The 17780-nt window shown below is 39.6% G+C and overlaps 2 protein-coding genes across 2 annotated transcripts in view; one reads left to right on the top strand and one right to left on the bottom strand.

Annotated features, from left to right (window-relative positions):
- The first annotated feature begins 1373 nt into the window (after nt 1–1373).
- Nucleotides 1374–12024, top strand: LOC135511184 (transmembrane protein 150A-like). The gene is made up of 7 exons (XM_064932800.1): nt 1374–1620; nt 5757–5804; nt 6433–6495; nt 6804–6871; nt 7511–7641; nt 9545–9722; nt 10290–12024. Exons 1-7 carry the CDS (start codon nt 1556–1558, stop codon nt 10475–10477), a joined length of 741 nt encoding a protein of 246 aa, XP_064788872.1. The 5' UTR covers nt 1374–1555; the 3' UTR covers nt 10478–12024.
- Nucleotides 12025–17558: 5534 nt separating this feature from the next.
- The window catches only part of LOC135511182 (eukaryotic translation initiation factor 4E-like), a 33797-nt gene continuing 33575 nt past the window's right edge, over nt 17559–17780 (bottom strand). Inside the window, exon 7 of the mRNA XM_064932799.1 lies at nt 17559–17780. This exon is cut by the window's right edge and continues 1274 nt beyond it. The gene's annotated coding sequence lies outside the window, so the exon portion shown is untranslated.

The following is a 17780-nucleotide window of genomic DNA, read 5'->3' as shown; positions in this document are numbered from 1 at the left end:
ATTTTGTGCTGTATTTTGGATCATTCAAATTTGCCACTACAGTTCTGGGAATTTCCACCAAGATGTTAGACACACACAGGGATGACAAGACATATGCATTCAAGGCATGACTTACACATCCATGTCCTGCAAAGCTGCAGTTCTCTCTGTCTCTCTCAATTCAATTCAAAGTGCATAGGTGTACATTGTCAAAGCAAATTAAATAGATAATAAACAAAAGTTAAATAAACAGTTAACATTACACTCACAAAAACTCCAAATGAATAGAGGCATTTCACCTGTCATATTATGTCTAGAAACTGTGTTGTAATGATGTGCAGACAGTTAAAAAGGGAAAATAAATAAACATAAATATGGGCTGTATTGACAATGGTGTTTGTTCTTCACTGGTTGCCCTTTTCTTGTGGCAACATGTCACAAATCTTGCTGCTGTGATGGCACACTGGTATTTCACCCAGTAGATATGGGAGTTTATAAAACATTGATTTGTTTTTTCAAATTCTTTGTGTGTCTGTGTGATCTGAGGGAAATATGTGTCTCAAGTATGGTCATACATAGGGCAGGATGTTAGGAAGTGCAGCTCAGTTTCCACCTCTTGTGGGCAGTGTGCACATAGCCTGTCTTCTCTTGAGAGCCATGTCTGCCTACGCCAGCCTCTCTCAGTAGCAAGGCTATGCTCACTAAGTCTGTACATTGTCAAAGCTTTCCTTCATTTTGGGTCAGTCACAGTGGTCAGGTATTCTGCCACCATGTACTCTCTGTTTAGGGCCAAGTAACATTCTAGTTTGCTCTGTTTTTTGTTAATTCTTTCCAATGTGTCAAGTATATATATATATATATATATATATATATATATATATATATATATATATATATATATATATATACATTTCTTATGATTTGATTGGGGCACTGTGGGATCTGTTTGTGTTCGTGAACGGAGCACCAGGTCCGCTTGTCCGGGTTCATCTCTCTTTGATATGGAAGGTTTGGGAATCATTTCCTTTTAGGTGGTTGTAGAATTTAACAGCTCTTTTCTGGATTTTGATCATTAACGGTTATTGGCCTAATTCTGCTCTGCATGCATTATTTGGTGTTTTACATTGTCCACGCATATTTTTACAGAATTCTGCATGTAGTCTCAATTTGGTGTTTGTCCCATTTTGTGACTTCTTGGTTGGTAAGCAGACCCCAGACCTCACAACCATAAAGGACAATGGGTTCTGAAAGTTCAAGTTCAAGTTTAAGTTTAATCTAAGCAATGTACAGGAGAGCTCTAAACTGCCACTGGGGGAACATGAGTTTAACAGCTATGCAGCCTGTGCAGGGTGTGCTATGTAACTTAAAACAAACAGTAGGATGGCGTCAAGCGGGCCCTCCCTGTGTTTCCTCACATCTGCCCTCTGTCAGGACAAGGTGGTGCCATTTGTGTAGATGACTGACTCTGCTGAAGGAGGAATCTCACAGTGCCAGACTGAGACCGACAGTGTCTGGACCCGGAGCGTCCCCACTGTACTTCTACTGCTGCTGGTCTCTCTCACCGAACTACCAAGACATGGTCCTCTGGAGTCTACTCCCCATCTCCCTCTCCTTAGTGTCTCTCATTGGAACCTGGGTGACGTAAGTTAAACAAGAATATATCTATATTTTCTTTCTAATCTTTTATAAGACCTTAAATAACATGTACTTAAGCTACTTCACTTAGATTTGTCACATGTAAATACTGTGCAAAAAAAAAGAAAGTAAAGTGCATTGTATATGCCAGTATTTTGTTTTTCCATTAATCTCATAATTCACATGGTCTCATGATTACTATAGCTAGGTTGACATCCAATTGGTGACAGATTTTCATGCGAATATTCAAAAATTTGCATAAAAACAATTGTGCATTTTCCCACTAGATACAGTTGAAGTCGGAAGTTTATATACACCTTAGCCAAATACATTTGAACTCAGTTTTTCACAATTCATGACATTTTATCCTAGTAAATATTCCCTGTCTTAGGTCAGTTAGGATCACCACTTTATTTTAAGAATGTGAAATGTCAGAATAATAGTAAAGAATTATTGATTTAAGCTTTTATTTCTTTAATCACATTCCCAGTGGTTCAGAAGTTTACATACACTCAATTAGTATGTGGTAGCATTGCCTTTAAATTGTTTAATTTGGGTCAAATGTTTCAGGTAGCCTTCCACAAGCATCCCACAATAATTTTGGTGAATTTTGTCCCATTCCTCCTGACAGAGCTGGTGTAACTGAGTCAGGTTTGTAAGCCTCCTTGCTTGCACACACTTTTTCAGTTCTTCCCACACATTTTTTTATAGGAATGAGGTCAGGGCTTTGATGGCCACTCCAACTCCTTAACTTTATTGTCCTTAAGACATTTTGCCACAACTTTGGAAGTATGCTTGGGGTCATTGTCCATTTGGAAGAGCCGTTTGCGACCAAGCTTTAACTTCCTGACTGATGTCTTAAGATGTTGCTTCAATATATTCACTTAATTTTCCTTCCTCGTGATGCCATCTATTTTGTGAAGTGCACCAGCCCCTCCTGCAGCAAAGCACCCCCACAACATGATGCTGCCACCCCTGTGCTTCACGGTTGGGATGGTGTTCTTCGGCTTGCAAGCCTCCCCCTTTTTCCTCCAAACATAACGATGGTCATTATGGCCAAACAGTTCTATTTTTGCTTTATCAGACAAGAGGGCATTTCTCCAAAAAGTGACATTTTTGTCCACATCGGCAGTTGCAAACCATAGTCTGGCTTTTTTATGGCGGTTTTGGACCAGTGGCTTCTTCCTTGCTGAGCGGCCTTTCAGGTTATATCAATATAGGATTTGTTTTACTGTGGATATAGATACTTTTGTACCTATTTTCTCCAGCATCTTCACAAAGTCCTTTGCTGTTGTTCTGGGATTGATTTGCAGTTTTCACACCAAAGTATGTTCATCTTTAGGAGACAGAACACGTCTCCTTCCTGAGCGGTATGATGGCTGCGTGGTCCCATGGTGTTTATACTTGCATACTATTGTTTGTACAGATGAACTTGGTACCTTCAGGCATTTGGAAATTGCTCTCAAGGATGAACCAGACTTCTGGAGGTCTACAGTTTTTTTTTCTGAGGTCTTGGATGATTTCTTTTGATTTTCCCATGATGTCAAGCAAAGAGGCACTGAGTTTGCAGGTTGGCCTTGAAATACATCCACAGGTACACTTCCAATTGACTCAAATGATGTCAATTAGCCTATCAGAAGCTTCTAAAGCCATGACATCATTTTCTGGAATTTTCCAAGCTGTTTAAAGGCACAGTCAACAAAGTGTATGTAAACGTCTGACCCACTGGAATTGTGATGCAGTGAAATAATCTGTCTGTAAACAATTGTTGGAAAAATGACTTGTGTCATGCACAAAGTAGATGTCCTACCCGACTTGCCAAAACTATAGTTTGTTAACAAGAAAATTGTGAGTGGTTGAGAAACGGGTTTTAATGACTCCAACCTAAGTGTATGTAAACTTCTGACTTCAACTGTATGTTTCCATCAAATTGACTTGTTGCAGATAAAAATCTGTGTGTGATGTGGTGCACATAAAAACAACTTTTACGATTCAATTCCCATGTAGGGCCTACCAAATAAAAAATACAAGTTAAATGTGTTTCCATCGCATTTTACACTCTACTGATGGTATTCTCACAAAAATTGTTGCGTCATATAGCGTGTGCCTACTCTGGTATTGGCACCTGTTCTCTAACCAACAGCAAACGTGTAGCCTACATTATGAGATTATTATGGATTGAAGAGCAAGATTATTTTTATTTGTCAAACGGCAGCCAAGCCTCGATCATGTCACCAAAATAATACCCCTCGCTATTTATTGGAAAGGATCATCAAGCTCATTACTTTGCACTTTCACCACCCTGTGAAGTTAGTTCATCATTTCTTTAATCTGAGTGCTTTCCTGAGGAGCCTGTGATTTACTTCGATATAATGGTTATTATAACAATATTTGTGTTCTGTTTCCATCAGGCCTGTCATGTTTTATTCCAACATGTACTTTCTTCGCATATATTTATACTGATTCTACACACACTCACATACAAGCTGCTGCTACTCTATTTTATATCCTGTTGCCTCGTCACCTTACCCCTATACATATCTACCTCCATCAGTCCAGTATCGCTGTGCATTGTAAATATGGTATTGGAACTGACCCTGTATCATATGCTAGCGTGCTTACTTGGTGTTCTTCATATTTCTGCTTATTTCTCGTGGGGTTTTTTGTATGACATTGTTATTGATTATTGCATTGTTGGGTTTTGATTTCGCAAGAAAGGCATTTCACTGCACTTGTGCATGTGACATTAAAACTTGAAGGTTGGATGAAACCTAGTTAGTGTGGGAAAACTTTTTTTTAATGTTTCTTATAAAATCACCTTCATGGTGATACTGCCACCTTCTAAGCACACAGATACTATCATGACACAAGGCGAGACCCAGATGCAGACAATCCTATTGGATTATTAAATATTGTAAGGCAAGAGAATGGTCGTGGACAAACAAAAGGTCAAAACCAGTTCAGAGTTCAAAAGGTACCGAAGATCAGTCAGGCGGGAAAGTAGTCCAAAACCAGGAAGACTAGGAGAAGGCGAAGGGGAAAACGCACTGGTTGACTTGACAAACATACAAGACAAACTTGAACTGGCACAGAGCAACAGGAAACACAGGGATAAATACACTGGGGAAAATAAGTGACACCTGGAGGGGGTGAAGTCAATCACAAGGACAGGTGAAACAGATTAGGGTGTGACAGATGCGTGATTATTAAAACCAAGAAGTGATTGTTGTTCTAGTGATTTCAATATAAATGTCATAACCTCATTAAGATTTGTTGAAAGTGTTGTGAAAATACCCTTAGACCACCTGCATGTGACAAACATAACTTTCCAGAAAGAACATTTAGGATACCTGTAGAGTCAGAGCCACCACCTGAGAGCCCACCTCACAACGTGCAAAACATAAACCAATTGTTTCACTTCCTACATTGTGAGACATGATTTAACCTTCATTATAAACTGGGTGGTTCATTCGAGGCTTGAATGCTGATTAGCTGACACCCATGGTATATCATACCATATACCACGTGTATGACAACGCATTTATTTTTACTGCTCTAATTATGTTGGTAACCAATTTATTATAGCAATAAGGCACCTCGGTGGTTCGTGGTATATGGCCAATATACCACGGCTAAGGGCTGTTCTAGGCACTCCGTGTTGGGTTGTGCTTAAGAGCAGCCCTTAGCCGTGGTATATTGGTCATATACCACACCTCCTCGGGCCTTATTGCTTAATAGTCACTGCACAGTTCTGTCTATTGTTACTAGATGTGCAGCATAAAGGAAAAGGTTCTATTCGTTCATGTAGAGCCATTTGATTCAACCTTTTGTTTGTCCTCAGAGGGCACAGTACAGTCTGGTGCTTTCTTATTGACACTGGTTGACTGCCTGTAAAGGCATTCACATATATGGATATGAGTGGCTTTGTAACAGGACTGCTAATAATATTCTAACCACGTACATCTGTGTACTTTTGCTTAGTCACCCACATCAGTTCCTGGTTACTTATTGATCCTCAAGGTATTCAGTGTTCATTAATGGGAGCGTATTTTATATCATATTATACATTGAAAAACCACACATGCTAAGAGAATTAGGCACTTTAATAATATCAAATGAGCGTGTTTGTTTTGTTGTTTCAGGTATGGCCTGGCGTACAGCTATGACCATGTGTGTTCCCTCAACAACTGGTGCGTTGTGTTCTGTTTGTGAGATTTCCTACAGACCATTGTGATTGGTTCTTTCAGTCAATTCCATATCAATGAAATACATAGTTTTAATGTAACACAAGCATACAGATGTAAGATCTTAATTTGATCACCTTGTTGCAGGAGAACTTTCCTGCAGTGCAGGAAATGATTAACATGTAGTGTATTTGAGGTATAAATAGGCTTCGAAGTTTGTCATTTCCACTGTTACATTTCCGACTTGATTTTCTCTTACGAAAAATATCAATCCCTCCATAAATGTCCATTAATTATAATCCACATAATATTTCACATTTACTGTTGCTGCAGGATTATTTTCCTGCTGTAGCAAACTGGCTCAAATTAAGATCCTATACATCCGTATTTCTAAAGCAGCGTTGTTCAACCTTCGTCCTGGAGATCCACAGGGTATGCAGTCTATTTGTTTTAGCCTAGCACCAACACACCTGATTAAAACTAATCATCAACATAATTAGTTGAATCAGGTGTGTTGCTGCTATTGGGCTGTAACAAAAGCCTGCATGCCACACCCTGTCCCCTCCAGGACCAGGGTTGAAGACCACCATAGATAAAGAGAAGGTCTGTAAACATGATTATTTTCTGTTTTCAGGGCCCCTGGGAACCACTGCAGAGACAATACATCAATAGCTTGTTGTCAAGTCCCAACCATAAGGTAACCATATACTACTATATCAAGGTTAGGGTCAACTAACACTATTTCATCTCATTCAGTTCAGAAAATGAAATTAAAATTGGACCTGCATTTTGAAGTTTGTGAATTTACTGAGTTCACATGGAATTTTAAATTGAATTATAATTTGTTCAATTCAACTCTGTTCAATTCACGTCAGAACACGTAGTCAGCTTTTAAGAGACATTCCTAGAATGTTCTCTGTCATCTTACTATTATTGTCACTGGGTAATTTCAGTATGATGTGAAATAATGGTGTCTTACACATGCTTTGGCCTTGTGTTCTGCAGCTCGAGTGGAACAAGCTTACCAGAAAGCTCATTGTTCACAGCCACCTTTAATGCTGGCTCATTTCTGTGTAAGTTTGTAGTTGTACAGTTTGCTCACCCTACAGTATACATCCACAGGTCATACTGGATCTCAATGCACTCTGCAGATGTCTATACTGATACAAAGATTATAGTATTAGAGTATGTGCTCATAATGTACTTAATGTTATTTTACCTCAAGGTCACCCTTAAAACGGTTTGGTATGTCAGATTTCTTATCGGACGTGTTTGTCCTGCTGAGAAAACATCTACCAAAACCAAAGTTTTAACGAGTTGATTATAATTAAATGACACAACCATAACAACCATATAGTCACATTGTTTTAGATCAGATGTGTTATTGCACCTAATGTATATACATGTAATAATCATCTTATGAACATTTGATCAATTACCCTATGTTATAGATGCATTATAATAACAATTACCCTATGTTATAGATGCATTATAATAACAATTACCCTATGTTATAGATGCATTATAATAACCAATTACCCTATGTTATAGATGCATTATAATAACCAATTACCCTATGTTATAGATGCATTATAATAACCAATTGCCCTATGTTATAGATGCATTATAATAACCAATTGCCCTATGTTATAGATGCATTATAATAACCAATTACCCTATGTTATAGATGCATTATAATAACCATTTTTTAGTCATGGTGTTCTGTATCTTCCACCATGCTCACATCTTGGAGAGGAACAGTGTCCACTCCATGCTCAGTAGAATCGCCCTGGTGTTTGGTGGAGTGGCGGCTGTCGGGGCCTTTGTGGCTGGGAACTGCAACGTAAGTACTTTCTGCACATAGAGTGTAGTTTCATCCTTACTCAGGGTGTCATGCAATTCACTATAAGTATGTGTTTAAAGAAAAAACAAGGGTGTGTAGTACACGATACTGCAAAAATGAATTCTGCTTGTAGACAGCGACATCGAGCAAGTAAAGTCTCTGACACAGAGGCCCCTCAGGATGCTTGTTGTCATTGTCGACAGGGCGAGAGTGGGTGTAAGGACAAACGTAGTAGTCTGGCACGCAAGGTTAGACCGAACTTCACATGTATTAAAACATCTTTTAAATCCAGGAGTATACTTAATATCTAGGTTAGAGAAAGACACAAAGGTCTATCAAGTTTAAAGTGTACTTCGAACTGACACTCTACTGACAAAGCACATTAAAAATATCTCCTGAGTTGCAGTTCAATTAAATCTTGAATTGTGAACAAAGAGAGGAGTGGCAGCAAAGCAAACAAACACCCATGACACAATTGGTTGGTTTGTTAGTGTGCACAGACATACCTACGGATGGCCGAACATCAGTGGAAAGTACAATAGAAAAATAGACATGTCAATGTGTACCTTTTTGATATTATTTCATAGACGTAGACAGATAATTCACGTTTTAATTATTTCAAGTTTGTCAGATGTATTCTTCAGAAGATCATGCCGTCTTTTGTCTCTTCTTTAGCAAAGGTACTGGTAACAGCCAAGCTCGCACATTTGGTTCCTTGGAAGTTGTGGGAACATATGTTTTTGGTTTCACATTGGTTGTGTAAATGAAGCTATATGTATGTTTCTATATGTTTCTTAACCTGTAAAATGGAACGTTTTTTAAAAAATGTTCTGAGAACAGAAGTAAAAATGTTGCCTGTTCTAGGAACATTTATTTTTAGGTTGCAGGGAGGTTCTGAGAACGTTTTACTCTGGTTCCTTGAAAGTTTTCCTAGGAGGTTTTGTTAATGCTCTGAGAACTGAAATTATAGGTGATTTGGAGTTTTTTTTTAAATAACTTCCTTAAAACATTCAGTGAATGTTTTAATAAGACTTTTAATAACACTGCTAGCTTATTTGGGGGTTAACGTTGTTGAACTCCAAGCACAGATAGGACACATGGAAATGAATTTCCTCTGGCATTAATCATGCAAACACATCTATTTTTGTATTGTGACACAGCATCAGTGAGATTCAAACCTATTGTATTGAAATTCCAACAGAATAACCTTGTTTCTTAACGTTGTCTGAACTATTTGAGAACATTCCCAATGTCAAACCAGTTGGGTAACGTTCCTAGAATATTACCTAGAATATTACCTAGAATATTACCAAAATTGAAATTAAATGGAACTATGTGTGAACTTTTAGGAAACATTCTGTTAGAGTAATAAAATACCAAACCAATAATGTAATTTTTTTGTCAAGTTCCTTAAATGTGTTGAATGTTCCAAAGCCAAGCAACCATCCTGCACCATTCTCAGAAAGTTGTGGGAAGGTTGTATGCAAAATTATCATAGGACACTCTCACCCAAGCTCTAAGAAACATATGGTTCTCAGAACGTTATGTGCTAGCTGGAAGGTATTTTCTCTGGCTCAGATTTACAGTGAACTGTACTCTTTTCCTCTAACAGACGTACCCAGAAAGTTTTCCGTCATTCAAACATGTCCGACTCGGGCACATAATTCCAGTGAACTGTACTCTTCCCCTTTAGCAGAAGTTCCTAGAATGTTCTGTCACCCAAACATATCCACCATTGTAGAATTTGAGTATTGTGTGACAAGTGCTTTGGCTTTGTGTTTTGCAGCTCGACTGCAACAAGTTAACTAGACTAGCTAAACGTTAACTTGTCTTAAGCCTCTCCTCCAGCCAGGGTAACTGATTACCTGATTTAAGTGTAACCTGTCTGTCCTCTCTCCTCCAGCCCGAGTACCTGAAGCTGGCCCATTACTTGGGGGCTGCGGTGAGCTTCCTGTGTATCTGTTTCTATAGTCTGCTCCTCACAGTGCTCACAAGGAAGTGTGTTCTGACCCAGATGGAGTGGTTCCTCTACCCTGCACGGGTCACCTCTACTGTGGTCCAGATCATTGTCACCATTGGCTGTATCCTTTCACCTGCACTTATACTATAACCAAAGTCCTGAACCCAGACTCTTATAATTAGCAATGTTGTGGTAAAAACAAAAAGGTGGTTAAACACTGAAGTAAAGTAACTCTCTATACTTTGGATACATTTTTCTGGAAAAAGTGGGTAAAAAAGTTTGTTTACCCTTCAATACATAACTGCTTATAACCCCTGAACCTGTCAAATTGCTGGGTGTGCATACACTCAGGAAAATAATATGGACAACACAATGCAAGAATAGGAGTGTCCACTTCCATACAGCTTCAACTGCAAACACTCACAGGCCCTGAAAGGCCCAGTTCTAAGTAGTAGGGGATAACAACACGATACTGGCAAGAACCTTGACAGTGAGGATGCCTATCTGTGTGTTTACCTGTTTACTGATGTGTAATGTTATAATTACTTCCACGTATTTTGCCTTGTAGAGATTGTATTTCTTTGGAACATATGTGTAGATTCCTATAAGCATAAACTCGATGAGGGTATGCCACAACCTGTCACCCAACAACTACTGTTCCCCCCTCCTTGACCTCTGACCCCTCTAGACACCATCTTGTTTGTACAGGAGGAATACCTGTACAAGCACTCAGCTGCCGTGTTTGAGTGGATAATGAGTGTCAACCTAGAGCTGTTTGAGCTCAGCTTTGCTGTGGAGTTCTGTTTTTTCTCCTCCTCCATGTTGTCCACGCTGCTGGTGAAAAGAGATGAGGAGAAGCCTATCCTTCTAGCCTGAGGAGGGAAGATGCTGGGCTGGCTACTGGAAGAGACACTGGGGTCTAGTTCATTAGGCATGAAATGGAAGAAACCGGTCCGAAACAGAGAGATTAGCTGGACTTGATTGTCATTTTAAAACATTTTGTTACGGTGTGCCTTAATGACACGAGCCAGTAGTTTGCAAACTTTTCTTTGTTGTGACAGATCTAAAGCTTGTGGAATTGGACCAACCATGTAAAGGGAACAATTTTTTGTAACCAGGACCCAGTCCTGGTTATCTGGCTGTGATCAAAAATGACTCTGATTTGGCCACGACCCACCGTTTGGGGAAACACTGACGTAGGGGCACCATGAGGATAATATATCTGACCTTTGACTTTGCTCCCGAACCAACTCTCATTTTTGAGGATTATTTATTTATTCTATTTTTTTTTATCAGGGCTGACATAGTACTTATGCAGCCCCTAAAGAAAAACAGAAAGAGGAGTTCTTACTGTCACACTAAATCAATGTACTTTGTATTGGGGAGTATTTCTGGATGCTTTCAAAAGGGAAAACTTGATCCTCCAATCTTCATAGCCACTGATGAACCAATACCAGAATACCTCAGCATTTGAGTAGTCGTCACTGTAAGCACTAAAGTCACTATTTCTGTTCCTAGGTCCTGAATTGATCAAAGTGACATGTATCATTTGATGGGCCATGGATAATGTTCAATGATATTTGTTAGCCATTTTTTCAATATGTTGTCTATTTGTGTAAAACATGACATCTTGGTGGCATTACTGTGCTATTGAAGTATACCAGTTAACAACAGAATTACTTGTTGTATAAAAATGTAATTGTCTGCAAAGTAAAGTATTGAAGGGTAATGTTGCGACAGAATCTAAGCCCAATAATCTCTTCTGACAGCCTTAACATTAAACAGATGATCAAGTAGCTGATTTGTTTCTGGGTGGCGAGAAGAGAAGCCAGTGATGATTGTTAACCTGAGATACAACAGGTGGTGTAGTGTGAGGCAGGCCTTTAGGTGTGGTGGTTGATTAATGAACAGCCATCTTTGTATTTGTGATAGATCATTCGGAAAAGCTTTCTGGTGGCAGAACAGTTGGTTGTACTACTGCATTCCTGTCAGATGAGAGAAGAACCAGAACGAACATAAGCAATCATTTATCCAGAAACAATGTAACTGAACATTTTATGAACAGAACAAATTTCTTAGCAAGGTGACATACTTTGTTCCCTTCTTCTTACTTATGTATTCGGTCTCCTTTTCTACAGTGTTCCTAATCAGGGCTTTTGTGCAATGATGATTGACTTTTACAACAACAACATATCATGGACTACATGATTACATTTTAACAACGTGGTACAGCTTTATTTTTTTAAGATAAAGTGACAAGATTAAAAATAGACAAAAGCAATGGGCACACACTGGTTGAACCAATGTGGAATTGATGTCTGTCCTCAGTGGGTTAATTCAGTATGAAAATAAGGCTATACATTTCTTGGGACATTTCATTTGCCAAGCATAATTAAATAATAAAACGTGTAAGATCAAATTTGTATTTGCGGTTCCTCTGCGGTACTGTCCCATGACATTATGCACCTTATGACAAGATCTGGTCGTCACAAGCAACTGCATCTCAGTGCAAGAGGTGTCACTATAGTACCTGGTTCGAATCCAGGCTGTATCACATCCGGCCGTGCTTGGAGTCCCATAGGGCGGCGCACAATTGGCCCAGTGTCGTCTGGATTTGACCGGAGTAGGCCGCCAAAAGTTTTTGTTCTAAACTGACTTGCCTAGTTAAATAAAGGTTAAATAAAAAAATTAAAATCCTTTCAAGGGATACTTCGGGATTTTGCCAATGAGGCACTTTCTCTACTTCCCCAGAGACAGATGAACTCATGAATACCATTTTTATGTCTCTGTATCCAGTATGAAGGAAGTCAGAAGTAGTTTTGCGAGTCAACGCTAACTAGCGTTAGAGCAATGGCTGGAAGTCTATGGGTATCACAGACATCCAGCATTAGCACTACCTCTACCTTCATACTGGACACAGACATAAAAATGGTATTCACGAGTTCATCTGACTCTGGGGAAGTAGATCTCGGGCATCATTGCCAAATACCAAAGTATCTCTTCCAGCTGACATATCACAACTTGGTCTCAGAGCATTTCATATTATTCTGTACGAGATACTTAATTTAGTACTATATGTTACATTTCGTAAGGTATGTAGTATTACTATGTGAATGTCCATCACACAATTTGTATGATATGTTATGAATTACAATAGCAAAAAGGGTTAGGGTTAGCTAACAAGCTAAGTAGTTGAAAAGTTCCTAAAATAATTAAGTTGTCTGTGAGGAGATCCCAACTCGATACTATTATCTTTAACTCCAAAACTAACAAAATAAACACAAAAAAAACTATAAATTCTATTCAGTTTTAGTTTTTGGGGGGAGGTTCTAATTGGGTTTTCAAGCTTATGAATCTGGTGGGAGATTGACTTTATCATTTTAAAGGTAGACTCAGCAAGATTAGTACCGCAGATAATGGGCGTGTTTGAGTGGTAAAGCTCAAGCAACCAACTGTAAGCGAAAGTCAGAGTGAAGTCGGGGGAGGTGCATATGCGACAGCCAAAAGTCAGACACCAAAGTGGTTTTCCAACAGCAAGGCTCAGATCAACATGACAGTGTTGCCATTGTTTATAAAAAGGTTTTCTTGATAATATACTGTTCATGTATCTAACCCCCATATCACCTTCTCACAAACTGAAATAATATTTATATTATCTATGTACACATTGTACATCAATCAGTGAGAGAGAGCCTCAAATATCAAATGTATTTGTGTATATCCACTTTAAACATGCATATATCCACTGTAAACAAAACACTAATGATTGCAGTTAACATGTAGGTGTAAAGGACATAATGCTGCTTGCTTAGAGAGTAACACTTCCTACTGGGTCGGCTCATGCCATGGCTAGAACCCAGGACCTCTGCCTTGCAAGCACACGTGGCCGTCCTCCGGAAATGTCTTACCAGTTGTCGCCATGTGAAAAGCTAGCTATTGGCTGGTGTAAGTGGGGACACTTCAGGCATAGGAGTATTTTTAAAACATCCCTATGTGATACATACAGATGAAGTCGGAAGTTTACATACACTTAGGTTGGAGTCATTAAAACTCGTTTTTCATCCACTCCACAAATTTCTTGTTAACAAATTATAGTTTTGGCAAGTCGGTTAGGACATCTACTTTGTGCATGACACAAGTAATATTTCCAACCATTGTTTACAGACAGATTATTTCACTTATAATTCACTGTATCACATATCCAGTGGGTCAGAAGTTTGACTGTGCCTTTAAACAGCTTGGAAAATTCTAGAAAATTATGTCATGGCTTTAGAAGCTTCTGATAGGCTAATTGACATCATTTGAGTCAAGTGGAGGTGTACCTGTGGATGTATTTCAAGGCCTACCTTCAAACTCAGTGCCTCTTTGCTTGACATCATGGGAAAATCAAAAGAAATCAACCAAGACCTCAGGAAATAAATTGTAGACCTCCACAAGTCTGGTTCATCCTTGGGAGCAATTTCCAAACGCCTGAAGGTACCACCTTCTTCTGTACAAACAATAGTACACAAGTATAAACACCATGGGACCACGCAGCCGTCATACCGCTCAGGAAGGAGACGTGTTCTGTCTCCAAGAGATGAACGTACTTTGGTGCGAAAAGTGCAAATCAATCCCAAAACAACAGCAAATGACCTTGTGAAGATGCTGGAGGAAACAGGTACAAAAGTATCTATATCCACAGTAAAACAAGTCTTATTTCGACATAACCTGAAAGGCCACTCAGCAAGGAAGAAGCCACTGCTCCAAAACCGTAAAAAAAAGCCAGACTACGGTTTGCAACTGCACATGGGGGGGACAAAGATCGTACTTTTTGGAGAAATGTCCTCTGGTCTCATGAAACAAAAATATAACTGTTTGGCCATAATGACCATCGTTATGTTTGGAGGAAAAAGGGGGAAGCTTGCAAGCCGAAGAAAACCATCCCAACTGTGAAGCACAGGGGTGGCAGCATCATGTTGTGGGGGTGCTTTGCTGCAGGAGGGACTGGTGCACTTCGCAAAATAGATGGCATCATGTGGCAGGAAAATTATGTGGTCGCAAATGGGTCTTCCAAATGGACAATGACCAGAAGCATACTTCCAAAGTTGTGGCAAAATGGCTTAAGGACAACAAAGTCAAGGTATTGGAATGGCCATCACAAAGCCCTGACCTCAATCCGAGCAAGGAGGCCTACAAACCTGACTGAGTTAAACCAGCTCTGTCAGGAGGAATAGGACAACATTCACCTAACTTATTGTATGAAGCTTGTGGAAAGCTACCCGAAACGTTTGACCCAAGTTAAACTATTTAAAGGCAATTCTACCAAATACTAATTGAGTGTATGTAAACTTCTGACCCACATGGAATGTGATGAAAGAAACAAAGGCTGAAATAAATCATTGTCTCCATTATTATTCTGACATTTCACATTCTTAAAATAAAGTGGTGATCCTCACTGACCTAAAACAGGGAATTTTTACTAGGATTAAATGTCAGGAATTGTGAAAAACTGAGTTTAAATGTATTTGGCTAAGGTGTATGTAAACTTCCGACTTCAACTGTAGGCACCTGTCTGACTATTTTTATCCCCAGAATGCACCACATTTTGAAAGGTGGTGACCAACTTGACAAAAGTGATCCGCTCAAACTCACCCACTGAGATGAGTATGATGCAAGGCTTTGCTCTCACACTGTCACAAAGAGTATTGGATAATTTGCACAAGTGCGCTTCACGCTGCTACGTGGTAGCTACAGGACCAAAACAGAGAAGTTGAGCATCACGCTTCAATGCTCCTGGTTGTTGAGGAAATTGACCCACTACTACTACTGTTTAATTTGTGCATCTACATCATCTCACAGTCTACCTTTAAACCTAACCTATAACATGACCCATCTCCTTATGCATTACTTCCCCACAGTGGCAAGAGGTGACATCTCAAAAACACATAAATGGCTCCGAGCATCCCAGTTCTACTTTCTGTCCCCAACACTAAAACTAAATAATATAAAACATGTATTGATTTTTTAAAATCAAACTTAAACAAAATAAAAATGAGTAAAGTGAATTCAAAAACTAACAAACTAAACTGAAATTTAAAAAAACTAATAGAAATAAAAACATTTAAAAAACTATACCATTGGTTTCCACATCAACACACCTCATCCAGGGTCTGACCTATTTATGTCATGCCAAGACCAAGTACCCTTTAATCTAAATCAAATCACATTATTGGTCACATTTGTTCAGCAGATATTATTGCAGGTGTAGCGAAATGCTTGTGCTAGGAGACAGCAGCTCCGTAGTGGAAAAATTATGTGAACGATGATGAAGATGAGTCTAGCGACTTGCTGACACAAGCCTGGCGTGTTGATTCAATATGGCATTGTCCGGATGGATGGCTGTACTAGGAGACAGTACCCTGTTAATACCTGGTGCTAGGAGACAATACCCTGTTAATACCTGGTGCAAGGAGACAATACCCTGTTAATACCTGGTGCTAGGAGACAATACCCTGTTAATACCTGGTGCTAGGAGACAATACCCTGTTAATACCTGGTGCTAGGAGACAATACCCTGTTAATACCTGGTGCAAGGAGACAATACCCTGTTAATACCTGGTGCAAGGAGACAATACCCTGTTAATACCTGGTGCTAGGAGACAATACCCTGTTATTACCTGGTGCTAGGAGACAGTACCCTGTTAATACATGGTGCTAGGAGACAATACCCTGTTAATACCTGGTGCTAGGAGACAATACCCTGTTAATACCTGGTGCTAGGAGACAATACCCTGTTAATACCTGGTGCTAGGAGACAATACCCTGTTAATACCTGGTGCTAGGAGACAGTACCCTGTTAATACCTGGTGCTAGGAGACAGTACCCTGTTAATACATGGTGCTAGGAGACAATACCCTGTTAATACCTGGTGCTAGGAGACAGTACCCTGTTAATACCTGGTGCTAGGAGACAGTACCCTGTTAATACCTGGTGCTAGGAGACAATACCCTGTTAATACCTGGTGCTAGGAGACAATACCCTGTTAATACATGGTGCTAGGATGCATCCAGATCATGACAACATTTTCAGATGTGTTGATGATTAAAATCTTCATTGTTTACTGATTTTGATCAGATCTGTTGTAAACAGACAAAATCAGGATGGACGCATGTTAGCAGCAGACGTAAATGGTGCTATAGTCTGTAGGCCGTTATAACTGTGTGTGTGTGTGTGTGTGTGTAGGAACGCTGCAAGGTTTCTCCTGTGTACTTATTACTTAATGTAGACAACTTCAAAGACAGAGCTCTGCCAAAGTCAGTAAAACAGTATGTCAACATATCTCAACGGCGTCTGAATTCTAGTCGTTCCTGAGATATACTGTGGGTTGGAGTCAACCCTGATACTGTATAAGGAATGTTGCAAGGCAGGGGAGTTTGTTGCGTTCACATCCCCCTTGCCTCACTCATAAGTGGCAAGATGTGGAAACAAGCACCGATGTCTCGTCACACTCGCTCAACTGTCTGAGGAAATGTGCAAACACAACGTAAAAAACAAAAGCATACCTCTGGAAGTTATCAAGTGTTCTTAGAAGACAGGTGTGACTCATATCAGTGGTGTTAAGTTCAGACAGTAGGCATTGTGGGGTGTTGCCAGGCGTTGGCTCCCAGGCGATATTTGCGTAGGGACAAGTGTGTACTGTAGATCAACAGGTGGTTTGAACCTGAGATGTTTGGGAAACCTCGTCATAGTGTTGTTGACTCTAGCCTTGGACTGATAGCTGTATGAATGTAGGGGGCTTGGAAGGAATAAGGACTTGGGTGTAAGCACTGATTGAGGACTACTTGATGTTATTTTGCCTGCTATGTACAAAGGGTGCATTATAGAAACATATTTTAGTACAGATTATGGTTATGCAGTATCATGTTGATCTGCTTCACGAGTCTAAACTGACAACTCAGGAAAGGAGACGGCGTGGTTCTGGTTTTAATGCAAAGCACTTAACCTTTACTTGAAAGAAGGTAATATACATTAAGATACATTATGAGCAAAATCATTTAACGATGGAGATATCCTTTCTTCTCCACTCGCACCAGCCCCAGAGAGGAGTGCGAAATGTTAGTTTTTCTTAAGAAGAAAACGGTGAGAAGCAGACCTAAAACTTGTCCAGGCATCTTTACTTGCTATGATACACTGTAAA

The sequence above is a fragment of the Oncorhynchus masou genome, chromosome 23 (assembly GCF_036934945.1).
Source record: "Oncorhynchus masou masou isolate Uvic2021 chromosome 23, UVic_Omas_1.1, whole genome shotgun sequence".
Lineage (NCBI taxonomy): Eukaryota > Metazoa > Chordata > Actinopteri > Salmoniformes > Salmonidae > Oncorhynchus > Oncorhynchus masou.
This window is presented reverse-complemented; position numbering and strand designations above follow the sequence as displayed.

Coding starts and splice junctions, on each gene's coding strand:
- LOC135511184 (XM_064932800.1), top strand. CDS start 1,556: ATGGTCCTCTGGAGTCTACTCCCCATCTCCCTCTCCTTAGTGTCTCTC. Junction 5,805..6,432: donor GTGTGTTCCCTCAACAACTG/GTGCGTTGTGTT, acceptor TTCTGTTTTCAG/GGCCCCTGGGAACCACTGCA. Junction 6,872..7,510: donor TAATGCTGGCTCATTTCTGT/GTAAGTTTGTAG, acceptor ACCATTTTTTAG/TCATGGTGTTCTGTATCTTC.